The following is a 20,968-nucleotide window of genomic DNA, read 5'->3' as shown; positions in this document are numbered from 1 at the left end:
AATCAGGACCTCGGGCAAGAGCTGACCTCACACAGTGCTGGGGCATAAGCCTAAGAAAAGCTTAAGATCCATGGGGAAATGTAAAGGACTGCTATAATTTCAAAAGTAACCAAGAACTCTTAACACTGCAATTCAACATTACCTTTGCACTTCAATCGTTCCCATGGTTTCATATGCAAAATCACATTTGTTATCAATTTCAATGGCCTTGCTTATGAGTTCTAACCCTTTGTCTAAATCTTGCTTCCACTGGAGCTGAAGTAAACTGGAAGAGAAGGAGAAAATTTGGAACAAACTGCATATACTCCTCCCATAACCAAGGTCATGCAGCCAAAAAGAGATCCCAAATGTCTGTAATTGCTAATGCAAGGCAGATAGTAACTTCACCACTTTTAAATACGGGTATGTAAAATTCACTTTCAGTAAGCCATGTTACCAGTTTAATGACTCTATACTTCTCTCAAGACAACTTGTTACACGTTGTTTTATGAAAGAGGAAACAACACCATCAAGCTTAAATTAAATGGGGCTAAAGTAAGAGTCACATACTTCAAGTAGATACTTAATTAGGAATGAACACACTGAAACTTATTTACAGTTTAGTCAAGAGAAACTACAGAAATACATTTAACAGCACTAAGCTGTTTTCACATAGTTATTTCTCATGGCTAAGCTTCTAAACACAAACATTCAATTAGGGTTTATTCATCTAAACATGCCAACTGCTCTTGACCAAAAAGATCGCAAACCAAAACATACCCTTTATGAACATATGTAGTGGCATTGTCCGGCTCAAGGTCAATGCATTTATCATACATTTCATCAGCCTTGCCAAACTGCTGTTGATCAGTTAGTGCCTGCATCAAAAGAGAAACCTATACGTCAATATGCAACCAAAACACACAGGCTAATTAGTACTAGGCTAATTCTAATTAAAACCATATTGATGATGTGAGATTGGATATAGCTCTCTTATCATAGAACAGGCCAGACACACCAGTTACCAGAGTTAAGTTTCAGAACTGAGGCTTTTTAGACTAAAGCTGCTAGGCTTTAAGTGCAAACTTACTGATCACAGTACCATCTGTAACAGGAGATCCAAAGGCAACATGCTAAGTGTATGGCAAGTAAAAACCATTCCAGAAGTCTGTTTCCCCCAAGTCTCAACTTCTTCATTTTTATAATACACTTCTTTCAAAGAGAAACGCATCCATATGCTGCCTAACTACTTAAAATCAGAACATCTCATGCTCCGTTCTACAACCAGCAGCACATTTTCCGAGAGAAGAAAGGACAGTCTCTGTTACAAGTGTACGCTGAACATCTGTACTAAACACTGCTTGACCAGCACATGTAATTTGTAGCAAAACAAAACTGTTACCCTGGTTCTACACACTGAAATCCCAATTTCCTTACAGAATCCCTGATGTCCCTCACGTGAGATGCCACACATGTGCAGGAATTCAAGGGGAAGTGTATGCCAGACCTCTGTCTCCTAATAACCACCCCTGATTCTTATCACTTATATTCTGCTCCACCCATACCCATAAATTCAGGTAGCTTATTAAAGACGGCACGTGTTACCTCAGAACTTATTCTCAAAGACCTTCATATATTATTTGAAGAAATGTATGTTATCCAAGAGAACAGGTGCAAGAGAACACAGCATTTTCTTTAAGAAAGAGAAAAATGTACCTGAGCATAGAGCGCATAGCCTTCAGCACACTTTGGAAATTTTTTAATGACATCTTCAAAGCCTTTCATGGCTACTTGCACAGGCAAAGGATTATTTCCTGTATAAGCTTGGCGATACTATTCAAGAAAGGAAAAAAAAAAGGAGGGGGGAAAGGAAAAAAGGAAAAAATCAAACACCACCAAAAAAACCAAAACAGACTCATCAGACCTCTACCTACTTTCCTAAGAGATGCATGCATCGTAACAATTACGAGTTACAGAAGGTGATGCGCCAGTACATCCTACGAAATCTGTTTTTAGGGACTACCATGCGTCCAGCTCTCTGATAGGGTGGACTGGGAGAGGAGAAAGGGTGAAAGAAGGAAGCCATAAGGCCTAATAGTTGCCAGTAGCCTCCCTCTATTTCAAAAGCCTAGAAATTCCAAGCCTAGAATTCCTCCTTGTTCACATCACACAAAGCTGTCCTCAGAAGATTCCTGCATGCAGAGGCATTGTACTAGCTTGAAATAGTTTGTTTCCAATTTCTTGAAGATGACCGTTTTCCACAACATCGGATCTTTATTTAAATCAATTTTATGTGATATGAGAGTGAAGATTTGTGTTCCTCTACCACAAAACAGAAAAGATGATCTACTGTTTAAACGAGGAACATTTCAGAAAGAAAGCAGCAAACCCTTACTCCAACTGAAGAAGTGTTACATTGTTTCTCTATCTTATTATCAGAAGATATTGAGATGTTTGTTGCCCTGCTTTTCCGTTAAATTGGAATAAAACAAAGAAACACAATATGTTTTCCAGAATTCTTTAAAAAGAAAAAGCACCCAGCTAAACACCAGCATGTCACCTACCAGAGCAAAACATTTCTGTGCTTGAGCCAAGGCAGAATCGGGTCGCAATCGGATACATTCATCAAAGTCTTCCACAGCCTCTTCAATTTGGTCAAGCAGGATTTTCAGCTAGCCAGAATGAAAGAAAATCCTATTTCTGTATTTAATCTGTGCTTCAGACACTAAAGTGATAATTCAGTTAGCATCAGCTACTCATATTGTCTCCAGTTCAGTTTTAGAAGTGCGTAGAAACCTACAAACCTCACGACTAAAAAATAAAACATAAAACAACAAAGCCACTAGTGAAACTTTGGCTTCATGCACAAAAAGGCAATGTCCATGTGTAGGGATTGAGAACACTTGCATTTTAGACTGTTGCCATTACTGCTCTAGTGTTATGTCCAGTCTCCAAAACTATGCTGTATTTTCTCAACGGGCTTTGCCTCCCTGTAGTTAATGCCGGTGGACTATTTGGATGTCAAAACATTTTGGCTTTCCCAGCTTGCATTTCAACTTTTTTTTTTTTTTATATTCTCATTCCTCCACAAGAGTGCTGCTCACTTCATCATTCTCTTACTTTACTGTGAAGTTACTGTAAAACACTAATTTTCAGTCTGCAGAAAACTTTCATTACCTTCAATCACCACGTAACACCATTCTTATTTCTGAGCACTAGAGAGATCTAATGAATTCATGGACAGAGGTACTTGATCCATGGAAGTCTTCCTTATGAATACGATTAGCATCACTGCAATGGTAGTGTTTCCTTTTTTCTTCCAGCACCTTTTACATTACTCTGTGGAAGCAGGCCTCTCTAGGTCTAGAAATTGGTCAAGGACACAGCAGCATGACAAGCCGGAGAGGGATGAGCTGAGCAGATGCAATCCTGGGCTGCAGTGCTGCAGATGCTGAGTTATCAGGAACACAGGCTACATCCGCTGTAACACAGCTTCCTTCTCTGCAGATGCTGCTCTGCTGTATCAGGTCCCTTCAGAGAGCAGCTCGTATCTGCTGTAAATGTGTGTAAGCCCCAGTACTTTCAAATCAGAGTTCGTATCGATGGAGGGCTGAGCCTCTGCTGCTCTGCGCTCCTTCCTATAGCTACAGAAATCAACTGCTTCTGCCCGACCTGAACATGCAAATGAGATTGTGTGTTTATTCTAAATAGGAGTTCATGGGTTTTTTTGCCATGAACAGTATAAAGTGTTATTTTTCTTTTAGTATATATTGAAATATTCAAGTCCTGGGACAAAATCTCTGATGTTTCTTACTTGTCCTCGATGGTGGTAAACATCTGCATTCTGAGGATCAATATCAGCAGCCATGTTAAAGTCTTGAGTGGACAGCACAGGTTGCTGCTGCTGCATATACATACTTCCTCGTTTGATCAGAGCATTAGCTCGAAGCTGTAAAAAAAGTTCAAAGAAGCATTAGCCACTCCAACATTCCTCCAGATTTAAGGCTTTGTTAAAAATGCAGTAGATTTTTCATTTGACTAGATTCTGCCACTGACGGATTTCATTCATTCTAATAAGGAATAAATTTCATATGGACTCTAAGTGAATCAACTCCCTTGCTTCCATCTCAGTGGATTTTCAACCCCTCAACAATCCTTTATAAGCCACGTTCCCTGTGCTTACACATACATCAACATTTTTTGAAGCAATATGCAAGTACAATTAATGTTTTTCTCTTATCTATGAACTGATTTTTCAGACTGGATAAACCTCCAATTCATTCAATTGCTCTGTTCTTTAGTTTGTATCAAGCACAGCTGTCTCAAAAATCAACAAGCCCTTGAAAAAACAATTTGTCACGAATAAAAAGACAAAACAGTAAATAAACTGCACACTTCCATTTAAGTATCTGAAAACACAGAAAAACAACTTCTTGAACTGTACTGCAAGTTTACCATCTAACTTCTACATTGTCTCAAGCCAAACTACAATCCAGCTGTGACAGATTCTTACCTTCACATTTGCATCTTCCATGCTGATGACCTGATCTAGGTCTGGTTTGGCAGCATTCGCATTGCCAATAAGTAAGTAGAAAGTAGCTCGCAGAAGCAAAGCCTCTGCCATGTATTTTCCCTTTCCTTCAATTTCTTTCGTGCTTTCACTGATAATTTTGTCATAGTTCTCTTCTTCCATATATTGTTTTGCTCGCAAATAGCCAGAGCTGTAAATGATGCAAGAATAGTTGTATATATACACACACGTATTCACTGAACATTGACCTTTCAATTCAGATTTTCCATTAAATCATAACAAATACTAACTTTTGTTCTACTCAGTTACAACAGCAGCATAGTAAGTGAAGTTACAAATATTCCTGGTTGGAGCCATCACAGACCGAAAATAATTCAGACCAAGAATGGTCAAATTACATTGAAAATATATAAAAAAAATGTTTTAAAGCTCTTGAACTTGAGCTTCATTTGTCCCTTGAAATTTTTTTTCACACTTAGGAAAGCAATAATCTCTGCCTTAAAACAAGAGGGCTGGGATGGAACTCCAGGTTGGAAAAGTGAAATATTAAACCTAGCAATGTGCAGTTTATATGTGGAAGAAAGGATTTCACAGCAAAAATTACAGTAAGCACTGACTTGTCTGCAGTTAAGTGTCCTGTATTCAGTGAATCTGTCTGTAGATCAGGACATTCTATCTTACTTTTTGGAGGAAAAAAAAGAAAAAAGCATAAAACTGTTTGCAATGGTTTCTGTACTGACAGCAGTGATATCTTCCAAAAATAAACTGGAAAGCAGCATAGTAAGTTAAAGCACCATTCACGTGGTGCTCAATCTCCACTCAAAAAAACCTCAAGCTTTTCTTCCTCAGAACAAACCTCTCGTTTATGTGCAACTTGATTCCAGAAAGATAAAACACCCTTTCAGCCTCCGTTGCTGTAAATTCATAGTTTTAATTAACAAAGACCCTTTTCCTAGCTCATCTTCTCCCCTCCTATCTAAAGACGAACTTGCTCTCATCCTTGGAAACTCTCCTTCAGTGTAAAACATTCCTTTCTCCAGAAGCATCATTCAGCATGCTCCAGTCCTCCCATCTGCTAAGATTTACTATGATACTGTAGTAAATATTCAACATATCTTCCCAATCTCATTGTCCTTCCCCTGTTTAGTGGGTCGAAGCCACCTACAGTTTGCAACTAGCCAGTCAGCTTGCATAAAAGTTTTAGTTTTAATACTGATCTCATTTCATAGGCACACTTTATTACCACAGGATTTCCCATACCAAATACTATAAAAACAACAGCAAGTTACACTGAGCAGAATGTCAAAAGCACTGAAAACTTAATTTCAATACTAAACAATTCCCAACTGTACTGTACACTCACTTTTCTTTTACTTCAGAAGCCTCTCCCTCCTTATCCTTATCTTCATCTGATTTCTCACCCTTAAGCAAAGGTTGGGAGATTATATCATCTGTGAAAGAACTGAAGTAGGATTTAATGAACTGTGGTGAGGGCATCAGAGGCTCACGATTCTGAAACAGAGAAATGTAATTGCAAGTCATTAGACAGTAAGATCAGATGGTAAATATGGAAATGGAAAAACTGATGCAATTATAAAAAAATTCATAATGAAAGAACCAGTGTATGACTTTCCACTCTCTCATTTGATAGTCTGATATTTTTGATTCGACAGTTTGACATTTAGAGCTTATTTAAGCTTCAGATCACAACGTAATACCCATCACCAGGAGAAATAAAGCGAAGATAATCAAGAGAGGAGGGAGATAGTATCTTTCTGCATGTGTGGCTAGAAATGAGGACTCAGGGTATCTTAGGACATTGGGTAGATGTACTAAAGCAGTATGCGTGCACATAAATTAGGTGAAAAATGCTAGCTGGCAGTTTAAGCATAAGCTTAAATTCGAGCAGATTCTGAATGGCAATTTGCCCTTTTCTCCAGCTTGTCCAAGAGAAGCTGCTGTCTGTCATTACAATGAAGACTAATGACGCAATATCCTAATTCTAAGTGGAGTTTGGCCCAGATCCCACACATCTTACTTGAAATCCCAGAAGTAACACTTCTCAGATACAAAATTCTTTGTACAGCTGAAAAATACTTCTTGCTCAAAATGAAAACCGCACACAAGAACTACAATTCAATCTCTCCTGCAAGGAAAGTCTGAATGCACTCTTCTGAATCTCTCTTAAGTTCTATCACAATACTGCCTATTGAAGCACACCTATTTTATGATGCTACTACAACCACACTAATAGCACAATTCATTTTTTGCTACCTCAACACCACACATTTATGTGAGTTTCTATCAGAAAGAAACTCAACATCTCAAAACCAACACGGATTTCACTACTTCAACCACCGTCACAAAAGGTAAGCAAGAACGTTTTAATAACAAGCAAAAAGGTTTTAATACCTCTCTCAACTTTTTTGTAAACCTACAGCCACTTAAAATGACTGCTCCTGGCCACCCCTAAACTTCCACTGTTCTGTCTTCTGCAGTTTCCAAACTTTAATGCAAAGGTGTCTGACTGCCAATACAGAAAAGCACAAGTCTGAGCACCCGTTTACAGAAACGGAATAGAAACAGCCTGCAACTGAACGTCACAAGTAATCTGTGGTACTTAGGAGATGAAGGTGTATTTTTCAAGACAGGTTCGGGAAGTCTGACCACTAATAAAAAGATGTGACTTTGCACTGCATCATTTTTTCTTAAGCAATGCTCTTTGGCTTTTCTTCTTATTGAAAAACAAACAAAAACAAAACCACCCACAAACCTTAAAACAGTATTATTTTTCCACTTTCTAAAATGTAAGAATTCTGCTGTCAACTTAGTCTTTCCTACATGAAATTTCTGTTTATAAAACCAAGAATAACCTGGGGGAAAGAGCCCTCAATCATAATTCTTCTCATTTTAAGCTATTCATTACATATGGAACCAACATGTTTATGCATTCTCAATTATTATTTACAAACCTTATCTCAACCAGCTGATGTACAACTGAACATTTGGCTACTGTTGTTCCAACATATCCTGTTTCCATTAGGTTGCAAGTCCAGAAAAGCCCCATGTAGGGCAGCACACCAACTTTGGGTGTCTTCTGAATATCATAATAAATTTGATCATTAAAGGGAAACAATTGTTAGAACCAGACCTCTCTTCCCTACTGAGGTTTCAAAAACTTTCGACAGCTCCAAAGGAAAACAACATTGTCACAACAGTAGCTTTGTACAAAACCATTCGTGTTGATTCTTACACTTCAGCAGATGAGGACAGTGACTCACAACAATTGACAGAATGACAACAATCAACATTTCAACAACCAGTCAGGTGAAATCAGAATTTATCAGCAATATCGCAACTCCTACCTTGTACTTCTCCTTGGCCTTCTCTTTTCCAAGGAGTTTAAGAACTTTATCAGCTAATAACATACTTTGCTGGTTTTGGAAGGCTTCTAAAATGCAGACTGCAGTGACATCTAGGAAACAACATACAAGAGTCAGATTAAAGACAAATTCTGATAGTCACTGGAGGACACTAAAATGTGCCACTGTTACAATGAGTCGCTGCCAAACTAATACACATCCTGTTCCACGGTAAAAGCCTCTGTTTCCAGTTTGCTGTATTTACCGTGTTTTCCAAGATACAAATTTGTATCCAAAATGATCTCCTTGTGATAAAAGGACTTCATGACAGTAAATGAAAGAAATTACATTTATTTTTATTGTCATGTTTTTAACTAGAGACGAACACGCTTAGATGAACAATGAAAATGTATACCTCCAGCAGGGGCTTTCACCATTTTGAAACTTTGAGGACATTAATTATGTTCATATTATGTTTGCATTAAAAGTGCTGACACAGCTTTTCTTCTGGGACTGGTCCTAATTTTGTACTTTTAAAATTCACATTCAGTCCCATCACATCTCGATTCTTCCTCAGTTTAAGAAATATTCCCACGTGATACCTTATATTTTTCTGCTCACCTCCATGACTTTGGAATAGAGCTAGTTTAAGAGAAATACTTTGTTGGCCTATTTATAGTGCTAGGCCATATCACATCACTTTGTTTCACCCACAGAAGCTTCTGCAAATGTTAACTCATTGCTGCCTGAACCATGCTTTGCAGTGAGAAATGCGATCTTACGGTACATTATTTCTCTGGATCCTCTAATTAATGTAATACTACCACTGATTTCTCTTACTTAATTTTCACTTAAACATCAGTGAACAGAGTTTGCACTTGAAATTCAAGCAGTGTATTGTTTGAATACACTTGAAAAGCAAGTGTCTTACCCTGGAGTTTTAGTATAGTTTCTGTAATTCTACACTGCTATAGGTACTATTATGCCATCATGTATACAGAAACTCCCCACGACCCTGGCACGGTCAAGAAGCACATCGTAGTCCCTGGGAAAACATGCTACACCCAGAAAGAGCGTGAAAGATGGTGTGCAGTAGTACCATGCTGTATGACCTTAGCAGACACGCTCTGCCCAAAGCAGGTAACTGTAAACTAATGCCTGGACTTGGGTGAAGCAGCAATGTCTTCCCAAATTATACTGCCAGGTATCACTGGAGGGGGGTTTTGCTGGGGGATGGGTTGGTTTGGTTTTGCTTTCCTCCACTACATGGACATACCCTGCTTCCTGGGATTTTACTGGCCATATGTGGTTAGCAGGTAAAAGCAGTATTGTGTTAGAAAATCAGTGTAGTGCAGAAAAAGCAAGTAATTTTCAGATCTGAAAAAACTGCAAGCTAAAAATCAAACACAAATCAAGGCTGAAAATAATTGCTATAAGCACCACTAACATTAAAATGAGTTACATTTAAAAGCTATGCTACTATGGCAGCGACACCTGATCTTTCTTGGGGCTTTTATCATGTCAGTTTATTGCTGCTACATAAGGTTTAGATTTTATTATAGCACTCTGGAAGCACAGCTGTTAGTCAATTAGTGATTGCAAAAGACTACACTAAATGACCTAAGTAGTCCTTTTCTAGTCGCTATGGTCTTACAGGGCAGAAAGCCACTCTGCCAGTATATAAATAAATAGATAAACAAAATTTCCACATCTTATTTACCTTCTAATTTATCAGACCTAATTCTTAGCTATTACACATAATAAAATTAATTTAACAGCTAGATTTGCCAGTCAGAGCACTGCCTTATTTTCTGTCCCTCTTTGATAATGAGCACAGCTGAAAATTTGCCTTTTAACCTTACATCAGCAGGAATGATTTCACTTGATGAAATTTAAATACATCCTTTCAATCAGTGTCCCTTAGTTCAAAAGTGCCCTCAGACAACACACCTCCTTAATTTTCAGGGCTTCTCAGTCACATCTTCCTATTCAAAATATATTCTGTTAGGAATAGCATTTGGAAGGATCTGACACAGTAGTTTCTGCCAAATATACAGTGTTAATATTAAAAAAAGTTAAATCTGTTCCAATTTTTATAATTTATACATCAGAATGAAATGCTGTTGAAGCTGTTCTCCCTTTAATGCCCACCAAATGCAGTTAAATGACTCTTGTTTCTGACCATGTATCTCCACCTGCACAACCACCTTGATTTCCGTAGTAGTACCATGTCTCTAAAACAAATTAAGAAGAAAGTCTGTCTGCTGTATGGAAGTAGAACAACTGTTGTCTGGGTTATCCACTCAGCACGTTAGATGAATTCAATTTTAAAATTTAGGGCATTTTCTGGAAAAAAAAAAAACCTTGAGTGGCTACAGTAACATCAATTTCTCAGCAGCTATTTCAGATGTAAGCGGACAACAGCTTGAAATATGGGAAAACGTTTCTTCTCACAAGAGAAGAAAATGTATGTGTAGTAGCTATGAATGGTTTTAAATACATAATTATGTATTCCTGTAGTTCCAAGAAGTAAAAACAAAACAATCCCAGAAGTTATCATCCCCAAAGCAGATGAGCTAATTCCACTTTTAAGTATACACATCAAGAGACACTCACCTTCTAAACATTCCTTCTTATTGTCTAGCTTCTCATGAGCCTTTGCGCGTCTGAAGAGAGCTTTTACATATTTAGGATTAAGCTCAACAGCCTTTGTGCAGTCTTGTGCCACTTCTGTCCATTTTTGCTGTGGGAAGAAAAACAACCCAATGAGAGAGGCCCTACTCAGCTGCATTATATTAGCTTTCCACTACCAACTCCAGGGTCATGCCCACCTAACAGCAGCTGCAGTTCCCAGGGCTCTGGTTCTACCTGCTTGCTTCTATTTCTGCAAGTTTCTCAGTAAGAAACTGCCAGGCACCACTGGAAGCCACCTGCACCAGAAGAGCCACAAAACAGAAAAGGAATTCCTACAGAAAAACGAAACCAGACAGTTGTACAAAGTATACGGGAGAAGATAATGAGTTGGTGCGAAGATGCTTGCAGGAGGTAACATTGGGACTCAATGACTGGTACAAAACAAATGGAAGAAAAAAAGATGAAAACATAATGAAAACCAACAAACAAGTTTAACAAAGTGCTAAACCACTTTTTTTTTTAAAATTTGTTATTTCATTTCACTACACTATGTTACTACAAGGGATGATAAATTAATATATAAGAGTACAGCTGGTCAAGGGTATTAAGGACTAAAAATCCATTTATGTGCAAAATTGATTATCAAAACAGGCTTTTCAAATAACTGAAAAAGAGGAACCACATACATTTGGGATTATGGCATGAGTTACTCTTGTAAGTAGTATTTGATTAGACAAGAACTGTTTTATCTCTCCTCTACCTTCCAAGACTAGATTTCTCTAATCACAGTCTCACTTGATACTTCAGACTGTATGCCAATTTTTCCACTCCTTTATACAGCTCACCAACTTGACCTCATATGAAAATCTATTGATACTATAATTAACAACACTGATTGACTTTTAAAACTAATACCAAGTATACTCAGCTATCAAGTGTGAGGTTTTTTGTTTAATATTTGAAGTAGCATCCTTCCAAAATATTTGGCTTTTCACCTAACAGTTAAAGAAACACTGTAGGAGAGACAAGCGACACTAACTTATATACAATAAAACTGATCCAGAAAATAGGAAATTAAAACCTTGTCTTACAAGAAAGGGACACTTAATTACATAATATAGACTGAGAACAGTTAACAGGAAATATATTTCATTTATATGTGAAGAAGTACAATGAGCTAGTGAAAAAACAGCCGCAAGCAACCGCATCTTTTTGTGAAGGCAGCAGATTTCACCACCTGGGATTTTTCAGTGGACAAAAGTGATAAAATACACAATTTATAATGCAATTTTTTAGAATAAACACATAATTATCTTTAATTTCTTACCAGTTGTTCATAGGCAGCAGCTCTATTTTGATAGAAGGTAGAAAGATCAAGGTTTTTCTCAGGAGGGCACAGGCTGATAGCCTCAGTATAACACTGAATAGCTTGCTCATATTTCCCTGCTTTAAAAAATTTGTTTCCTTTGTTCTTGGCTGCTTGGGCTCTGTCAAGAGGGCTCTGAAAAAGAAAGCGATAGTCAGTTCAAATAAGAAAAGCATCACTGCACGCAAGTTATGCACTCAAGAGCTGATCTCCAAAGACATAAAATGGATCTTTGTGGTAAACTTTAGCCTAGACTTCTGAAAATCTCACTCCTTCCATTTCCTGGAAAAGCACGACAGATTTTCTTTTGCAAGTATATCAGATAGGAGGCAAACTTTTCAAAAGGTTCACTACAATAGTATTAAACAATGCAGTGATTTCTCTTTGGAAAGCTAAATAAGTTTTACTCTTACATGACTGGTGACTAGAAGAACCAATGAGATGAGTTATTTCTCCAGAGACTAAATATGCGAAGACAAGAAAGCCCTCAAAGCAATTCAAATGGGAAAAGTTTCCTACTGAAATACAGACAGCCTGTAAGAGCAGAGCTGACTCGGCAGACTATGAATTAAATATGGAAAACACTTTGTGGAAAGACCTACTGAGCAAGATGAATAAAACCTGTATGGAAAGCAAAACAGCTTTGTCTTCCCTACTCTGGACAAATTAACCAACTTTACAGCTAAGTCCTCTCCAGCTTCACACAACCTGCTTCATCCAACTGCTAATACAAAGTGCTGGACCATCACAGGCTGTCATTCTTAGCAGAGGATGGAAAACTTTGCTAACTGGCCAGTGACCCTGCTGAACAAATCTTTACATTCTGCACCACCTGTTGACCATCTGCACTTCTGCAGAAGCCAACATTGCTACCCAGAACCCCTAGATTTACAGATCAGTTATCAAATGTTGTGGTTGATAACGAAGCAGACATAAAAAGCTTCTCTCTGTCAAAGAGGTACGACCCACATTCAAGAAATACAGAGCTGCAAAAGATCCTAATATTCATCTTCTGGATTTCTGCTCCTCTTTCACAGCCTAGCTTCAAGGATCAACGTTTTGGGACAGTTCAGGCTAACCTGCCAGACCAAAATGAACAAGGTATGAGCACACATGCCATCCTACCAACCCCTCTGAGGAGGGAAAAAGTACAAACTGGGGGCAGTAATGCCTTAAACAATAGCTGCAGGATTCACTACATCTCATCTGCTGAATCACATGCACTGAAAAGATCTAGGATTTGCCAGCAACCATCAATGCTGCCTCTGACCATACTTCTTCCTCCTCTTCCCCCCTCATCCACCGCCAAACTACACTCAGATTGCTGTAAGATAAACTTGAAAGCATCTTTGTGTTTCATCAGCCTGTTTCCCTTAATGTCTGCTCGTTTCACGCCAGTCTGATCACTTCTAGCATCTAAATGATTTTTAAAACTGAAAACCTGAAGGGAACTCAGGACTTGCTGTACAACCCCTCTTTTAAGGCCTCGTTTCCAATAACGGCATGAGAGAATCAGATAATGGGTACCAGTCTTAGTTCCTACATAAAAATAGGCACCAAAATAGAACAGACACTCTTCTGAGGAGACACTTACAAGTGAAACCATATAAGGCAGGGAATTTCTTAAATATCCCTAATACCAGAAAAGCTCTTCTCTCTTGGGTCACCAGTCACTGGGCTTACCTATTTGCACCATCTCCATTGTTCACAGAACAAGATAAGATGCATGGCTTTTAGATTTTTGGTTTTTAATGATTTAAATTCAAATTGATAAAAGATTATTAACTTAATCCCTTTTCATACACTGTGTGTAACTCTATGGATACACAAACCAGAATCAGAGTGCAACTATTTTTACTGAGAGCCAAGTAACTGTGTATTTGGCAAGTCGTTTCTTTAAAACTTAACCCAAGTCTGAAAAGGTTACATTTACTTCAAGTATGTCCTAAATTTAGCTCCCAATACAACAATGCTTCCCATTTAACTAAGGGAAGAGTTATGCACATGCAGCAGACAAACTTAACAGCACGAAAGTCAGCTTGAATTTCTCCTTCTGATTTCTACAGCAAACCACACTAGAAATGTCTGTGATCTCCACAAAGATCTCCACTGCTGTTCCAATTTAGTTGATACCAAAAAGAAAACCACAAGATGTGGGCCACATTGTAACATTCGTACACGTGTTCCCAGTATGAAAATTATTTAATACTGCAGAGATTAAGCCTACGCTACAGTTAGATTACTACTTTATGATCACTGCTAATTCTGTTAGCCCAGGGATCTCTTACCCAATACATGCCTCAAACTGACCAGTCCCTCTGCTCCATGCTACGCACTTTGACAGCCCTACACCATAGTCCCTGCATAAAGACACACACTACAGCTGAGGACTACTGGATAATATCAAAATGCAATGGCTGCTCCAGTGTCAGGTGCGGGATAGGAATTGTAACTGGAAGCAAGAAATCTATCATTCTGGGGCTGTCAGTGGTGCTCTGCTGGTTCTTGGGAAGCATGAAGTCTTCAGACAAGCCTAACCGCATGCAACAGGGATCAAAAACTTTAAAGAGTATGGGCATGATGCCACAGGAAAACCCATTAAAAATAGTAACTCTGTTGTCAGAGTAAGCTTTGAATAACAGTCATAGGACCACAGACCACACAACCAACTATACAGAAATGAATCACCAAATAGGTGCTAACTCCATGGTTACTCTCTGCCCCACGCATTGCATGAAGGAAGAAATTTGCGGGCAGGGAGTCAGAAGTTAGAGCACAACACACTATCATGTAATAAAGTCAGCAGTAATGCTCATGGCAAGAAAGAAATCAACTTTTTTTGTTTGTTTATACTGCTTTAAACTAGACTCCTAGCTCTTAGACAGTTTATCTCTGCAACCTTCATCACACTGCTCTGCTACAGTCCTCAGTATGCATGCAATACACTGCGGAATTGAAGTGGCCAACATTTTAACGCAAAGGCTGGTACAGCCCTATATCATCATCAATAAGCCCATCTGATAAGGGCTTCGATGAAAAACCAGAGTCATTTAGCATCTCATACCCATGAAAAATGGACCTCATATAGACTGTATAGAAATTATGCATTAAAAATAACAAAGTGTTGTATTTACCTGTTGAAGACCAAATGGTGATAAAACACAATGCCAAGTTTTAAACTCAACTCTTTTTTCAAATAATGATCCTGATGAGATTTATTTTCTTAGCAATCATGAAACCACAGGAAAGATAGCAGAAAATAGTGGATTAATTTACAGCTTTGGTATAGAACTGATCAACTTATGGAACAAAATAAACAAAAAATACAGCTTTTATTTTATTTCTGTAACATTTCTAAGAATATGCATAACTTTTTTTTTCCAAAGAAGCTTAATAATTTCTAAGTTACATATTCAACTTAACTGCAGTACAACCTGATGAAGCCAAAAACACTAAAAAGCTAAATCTCACAAGTCTCTTCGCTTTGGCTATGTTTTTATTGTTTATTGTTGGGGATTTTTTTCCTGTGTTTTTTTTTTTTGTGGGTTTTTTTAAAAGATATTAAAGAACTCATGTCACATTATATGCTGCAATACTTTTTCATAAAGCACAAATAAGAATACAAAAATGAATTCTTAACGTAAGATTAGTTTTTGAAAGAGTTTGTCAAGCTTTAGACTCAACCCTGACAAAATTTTTAAGCTGCTGCTTCTCAGCCCTCCAGTCCTTCTCAATGGCTACATTGAAGACGTACACAAATAACGAGCTGATTATGCAGGCAAACTTCATGTACCTCATGCACAAGTAACCAAAAAACCTCACACCTTCTTCTTCCATTTTCTTGCAAATGTAGTAATTCTAGACATTTTTTTTTCCAATTTCACTGCTTCTCCTCACCTGACCTATTGCCATTCTATGTGGTGCACTGGACATTTTTTGTCCCTGAAGTGAAGGCCCATATAGAACATGAAAAACTCTCACAGTTTGTCATCTTCTGGTCACAGAATCTGTGCAACAAGCAAACCAGCTCGATAAAATGAATGCAAGTTCATAATCAATTATCTGCCAAGGCAGTATAAATACTCAGAAGTTATCTGCAGTTACATAAAAAATAAAATCTCAGTAGTCAGAACTGCTTTCAGCAACTGTTCACTAAAAAGCGTTAAGAGTTTAAGCCAAAGGACACTCATGTATTTGAGAAGCTCTCAGTTATCTAGGTAACTAAATAAGCAGATTGCTAACCACCTCAGACTAGACAGCACTGACAAAAATTTCTTAACTGTTACTTTAACCTCAGCAAATGTGCTTTTCTCATAAAATGCTCAGAAATTGCATGCAAACAACAGCAACTTAACAGCAACAGACTGCCAGTTGTGAGAATAAAGCTTAGTAACCCCCAGCAATGCCAATATGGTTACAGTAGCGGTTCATACCTTTATATATTTGAGGGAGATTGTTTTGTAAAGCAGAACAAGAAATTTGCTGCCAGCCAATGATGACAGCAATTCACAGCAGAAGCACAAGCAGCTAGTTTAAGCATTTTCTTTTGGTTGAAAAGGATTTGCATGAGCCCTTGTCTGACAGTTGACATGGAGTGGGACTACTGTTTCAGCCACCTTAATTCATCGGCATGGGGGGGGGGGGGGGGGGGAGGAAAATAAAAAGCCCTGGTCTAGACCTCTTTTTTGCTCTCCAAGAGAGAGGACCCTCTTGATGAGATCAGGTACCAAAAAAACCAAAGTGTTATTTTCTGGACACCGGCTGCTACTGAATACCTATCTTTCCTCCCCTTTTTTTGACTAATGTTCATCTTGAGTCTTATCTCAGACCTATACTGAAAGGCATTAACTGAGTATAAATGGTTTTAAGATTCTCCTTATCACTAAAACCACTATGAGAAAAAGTAGGTCCACATGAGCTTAACATGTAAATTCAGAGCACAAGCAAGGACACACTATAGTTAGAAATAATTAAGCTCAAGTTTACAGTACACTTTGTCAATGTTCTCCATCAGTCACTTTCCTTTTAAACGAATTTGCCATTCATGCTTACCATGAGTAAGCGAGCTGCAGATGAGCTGCCAAGAGTCTAGCAATTGTTCTAGTGCTTTTCTACACATTTAAGAGCTTTCTACACCTGTCCACTGCAGCTGGCATGAAACATAGAAGACTTACAGTATGTCGATAGTAAGATTTATTAGGCAACAGGTGCACAGCACAACAGAAATTACTTTTTACATACTTTGCTTAGATCAATTCAGAATAAGTATCAACATAAGTATATCTAAACAAAGGGGTTTAATTTGTTCATATACTGATCTAATGCCACAGCAGTGAGACAGGCAACACTCAGCAATTGCTATTAAAATAGGTACTGAAAAGAAGCCATACTAGCTGGCTGTTGATCCTGATACGAGGCACCACACAAGCCAAGGAGTTTGGCCATGTTCACCCACCACTGCACTCAAGGACTATATCCAGCTAGGAGGAAAATGTGCGAAGACGAACTGCTGTGGACCCAAACAGCTTTGTCAGCAGTACACAATGCCACATGGCTGACTAAACAATTCAAGAATCTCTGCTCTACGCTTCCTCGCATACCAAAACCACCAGGTTAGCCTATGAACTTGCTGGAAGAGTTAAGGGGTGAGATTTGGACTATCACAGACTTGCAAAAGGAAGTGACTTCAACTTAAGGAGAAAAAAAACACTGAAAGAAGGAACAAGTTACCTCAGTGAGTAACCAGTGCTTGCCCCTGTCAGACAAGGAGGGTATAAACTTGCTAAGAAGTTATCATGGAATAAGTAAAAAAAACATGGATCAACTGGATACCAATTAATGCAGTAAATGCACAGCAGTTTACTTCTGCAACATGTTTAAGTTATGCAACATTCGCTACAAACTGAGACCACGTAACAAGCAACTGCTGTTACTGAGTAACTAAAACACATTCCATCTAAATTATAAGAAACAAGGACAATTTCTGTAATTAACAGTTGCAATTTGACTTCCTGACCTTTGAGTCATCCATAGATGCAGTTTTATCATTGGCACTTAACTGGTCCAGTAATACCAGTTTACTGTATTGTTGAGGAGCTGTGCTTACAGGAGCAGGAATCTCAAAACTAGTTCAGCTTTTCCCGATATAGCACCTATGCTAAGGGCTTCTGCCAACACGTCAGTCACAGCTCACACACTTGGCCAGTATATCCATGCCAAGAGAATTCTCTAGTGCAGACACAGCCTGGGGAAAAAACGAGAGGCCTCTGCAGCAGGTAAAAGCTTGAACTTCATGCAAAACAGTAAGAAGTCCGAGTAAAGAACAATGAATATTCTATACCCTACATATTTTCAAAGAACAAACAAAAAAATTCAAGGCCATGTCTTCAGAAACAGTGATCAGAGCATCAAATGGATACAAAAGCTGACTTAATTAAATGCACAAAAAGGTCCAAGCCCTAAATTACACTGATGAGTAAAAGAATAGTTAACTGATACACACACAGAGCTACTGGTTACGCATGCATTACTGACCTACGTGTTTTCTAAAAGACTTCCCTCTTGTGTTCAGACTGTGAAATGAATTACCAGCTCTTATCCACTGTACAGATTTATATCTGCAATCCAACTGAGTTCAACAAAATATCCCACCACACTAGAAAGGCAGACCAAAACACTGCAGGTAGTTAACAAGTAAAGCACCTGCAATGGTTGTATTTTCAATTGAGGGTCTTACCAATAATATCAATAATTAATAAAATGTGTGGAAACATGAAATCTACATGGCATCACTGCTTTGGATATGAGGAACAGGAAGGCAATCCTCCCCATACACATAAAAAAGTCACGGAAACCTGCAGCCACATTAATTTTCCTGCTGCAGGCATATTTTGACCAGCTAGGCAACCATCTCATGTAATCAGGCAAATCCGATACATTCTACAGCTTCCCTAAGTAATATCTCTCATTTCTTAAAAGTATAAGCAATGACACTCTTCCAGGAACTCTGGATCATACCACTCAACCATATGCTTATCCTTAGATGCAGAGTCTTCCAGTAATTTAATTTGTGGAGCAATCTGAAAGAGCTAGACACACACTATTTGAAATCAAGTGCTACGTAAGCATTTTAAATGTTTTAAGTGCTTGCTTCAAGTACAACTACAGAATGACTAGAAACCACTTGATAGTATATACTGCAATTCAGAACTACTATCAACAAACCCAGAGTTCACATACTAACACCAAAGTCACTGCAGCTACACAAAGGTCACGAGTAGCCTGCAAATCAGAGCTCACACGTAGCAAGCACGCTGCCATAAATATGCCAGACGCTGTTTGCAGCCGCAAGCCAAAGTTACCACAAAGTCTGAATTTGCCCTCTGTGCACTACTCGTTCAGTACTGCTGCCCATGAAGGAACAAATCACTGCATTCAAGTAACTGCCTCCAGGTCCAGCATAGCTTTTGCAGCCCACTATGGTTCCAGGAATGGCTGAGGGTACCTATGATTCACTAGCTACGGAAGCTGCCGCCCTCACCACTCCCGAGAGTTCCTGCCACTGCCTGCCCACACTAATCCTCATCACTGAAATGATCAAGGTTAAAACGGACCTTTTCCAGTCTCCCGAAGATGATTTTTTTCTCTCCTGATCATTTCAGACAGGAAGGTTAAACCGTGGTCTGACAGTTCAGAGCATTTCAGGTGGTACACAAGAATGGGAGATGAAAGTGCAGGAATATTGTAATGGGATTTTCTTATCAAAGCAAATCAATTTGCCAAATCCACCACTTCAACCATGCTTGTCAATTGTAACCTGACCTTAGAAATATGACATGACCATCATGGTACATCTGTGACTGCAAGTGTGCAGAAAGTGCATCTTAGAGCCGTTTTTCTACATGCACATATCATGGGTCTGATCACAAATCTGATCTGGACTCTGAACTTCCATGCTGTCCTTCAATTTTTGTACAGACTGTTTAACCTGAAAATTCTCACACCAGTAATTTACACCAGGATAAATGTAAGTTTTGAAAGCATAGCTATTAGGCAAACTCTACGTTGCAGTCTCTATCGCTTGAACTGCACGGCCTTTGAATTTTCACGGAAAATATTTTATTTTAAAAATATTTTGACCGTGTTTTCTTTCCACCCTGCTGTATCCAGCATCTCAGACTAACACATAGCAGATCACAGATCTCCTTCTCAAAATACTATTCCTGGAAGCAACTTACTCGTAGCTATTCTACACCTCAGAAGCAGAAATACATTCAGACAGCAGCAGCACGCTGTCAGATGCGTACTCACCTGGTTAATGCCTACTTCACCACAAGACGCGCTCACTAACTCGCTTTTCCAAGTACCACGACCGGAACAAACACACCCACGCTCCGAACAAAGTCCTACCAACCGCGGCGAGACGAGGAGAAAGCCGTGAGCGCTGCTGCCCGCTTACGAGCTCTCCGCGCTGACACGGGCCGAGCTCCCAGCTGCGCTGGGCTCAGCACGGCCAGGCCCCCAGCCGAGCCCACCTGCCGCAGCCAGGCCCTCACGGCCGTCCGCCGGGGCCGGGACTTTGACAACCGCGTTTCGGCCCGGGCCAGCGGCCTGTCGGGCCCTGCCTGCCGCAGACCGGGGGTCCTCCCGCCCCGCTCCCGGCGGCCCGGCTCCAGGCAGCGGAACACTCCGCTCCCCGCCCCCCCCCGCCGTCCAAAGCGGCGCTTCTCCCCTCGGCCCTCCCACAGCGGCGGGGGACCGACGGCCGCCGCGCGCGGAGGGGCGGGGGCGCGCGCGCTCACCGTCTCCTCGTGGCCGGGCCCATCGGGCTGCCCGCCGCCGCAGGGCCCGGGGCTCGCGCGCCCCTCGGGGGTCTTCCGCTCGCTCGCGCCCTTGCCGCCGCGGCGGGCCGCCCGCCTCCCCCACAGGTAGAGCGCGCCGGCGCCCAGCAGAATCGGCGCCCCCAACACCAGCGCCAGCTGCCAGCGGGACAGCCCCGCGCCGCCGCCGCCTCCGCTGCCGCCGCCGCCGCCGCCGCCCGCCACCGCCTCCACGGGCTTCGAGGCGGCCATGACGCGCTCACACCGCCGCCCGCGG

The 20,968-nt window shown here is 40.0% G+C and overlaps 1 protein-coding gene across 1 annotated transcript in view; it reads right to left on the bottom strand.

Annotated features, from left to right (window-relative positions):
* The window catches only part of TOMM70 (translocase of outer mitochondrial membrane 70), a 25,529-nt gene extending 4,561 nt beyond the window's left edge, over positions 1 to 20,968 (bottom strand). The window contains exons 1-11 of the mRNA XM_075436027.1: positions 20,674 to 20,968; positions 11,834 to 12,007; positions 10,489 to 10,615; positions 7,876 to 7,985; positions 5,874 to 6,022; positions 4,493 to 4,700; positions 3,794 to 3,928; positions 2,544 to 2,651; positions 1,696 to 1,812; positions 760 to 857; positions 143 to 265 (exon numbers count right to left, since the gene is read on the bottom strand). Coding sequence (XP_075292142.1) covers positions 143 to 265; positions 760 to 857; positions 1,696 to 1,812; positions 2,544 to 2,651; positions 3,794 to 3,928; positions 4,493 to 4,700; positions 5,874 to 6,022; positions 7,876 to 7,985; positions 10,489 to 10,615; positions 11,834 to 12,007; positions 20,674 to 20,943 — 1,619 coding nt within the window. The 5' untranslated portion in view covers positions 20,944 to 20,968. The remainder of the gene's footprint in view (positions 1 to 142; positions 266 to 759; positions 858 to 1,695; positions 1,813 to 2,543; positions 2,652 to 3,793; positions 3,929 to 4,492; positions 4,701 to 5,873; positions 6,023 to 7,875; positions 7,986 to 10,488; positions 10,616 to 11,833; positions 12,008 to 20,673) is intronic.

Source organism: Opisthocomus hoazin, chromosome 1 (genome assembly GCF_030867145.1).
Source record: "Opisthocomus hoazin isolate bOpiHoa1 chromosome 1, bOpiHoa1.hap1, whole genome shotgun sequence".
Lineage (NCBI taxonomy): Eukaryota > Metazoa > Chordata > Aves > Opisthocomiformes > Opisthocomidae > Opisthocomus > Opisthocomus hoazin.
The sequence above is the reverse complement of the archived record's forward strand: the minus strand, read 5'-3'. Positions and strand labels throughout refer to the sequence as shown.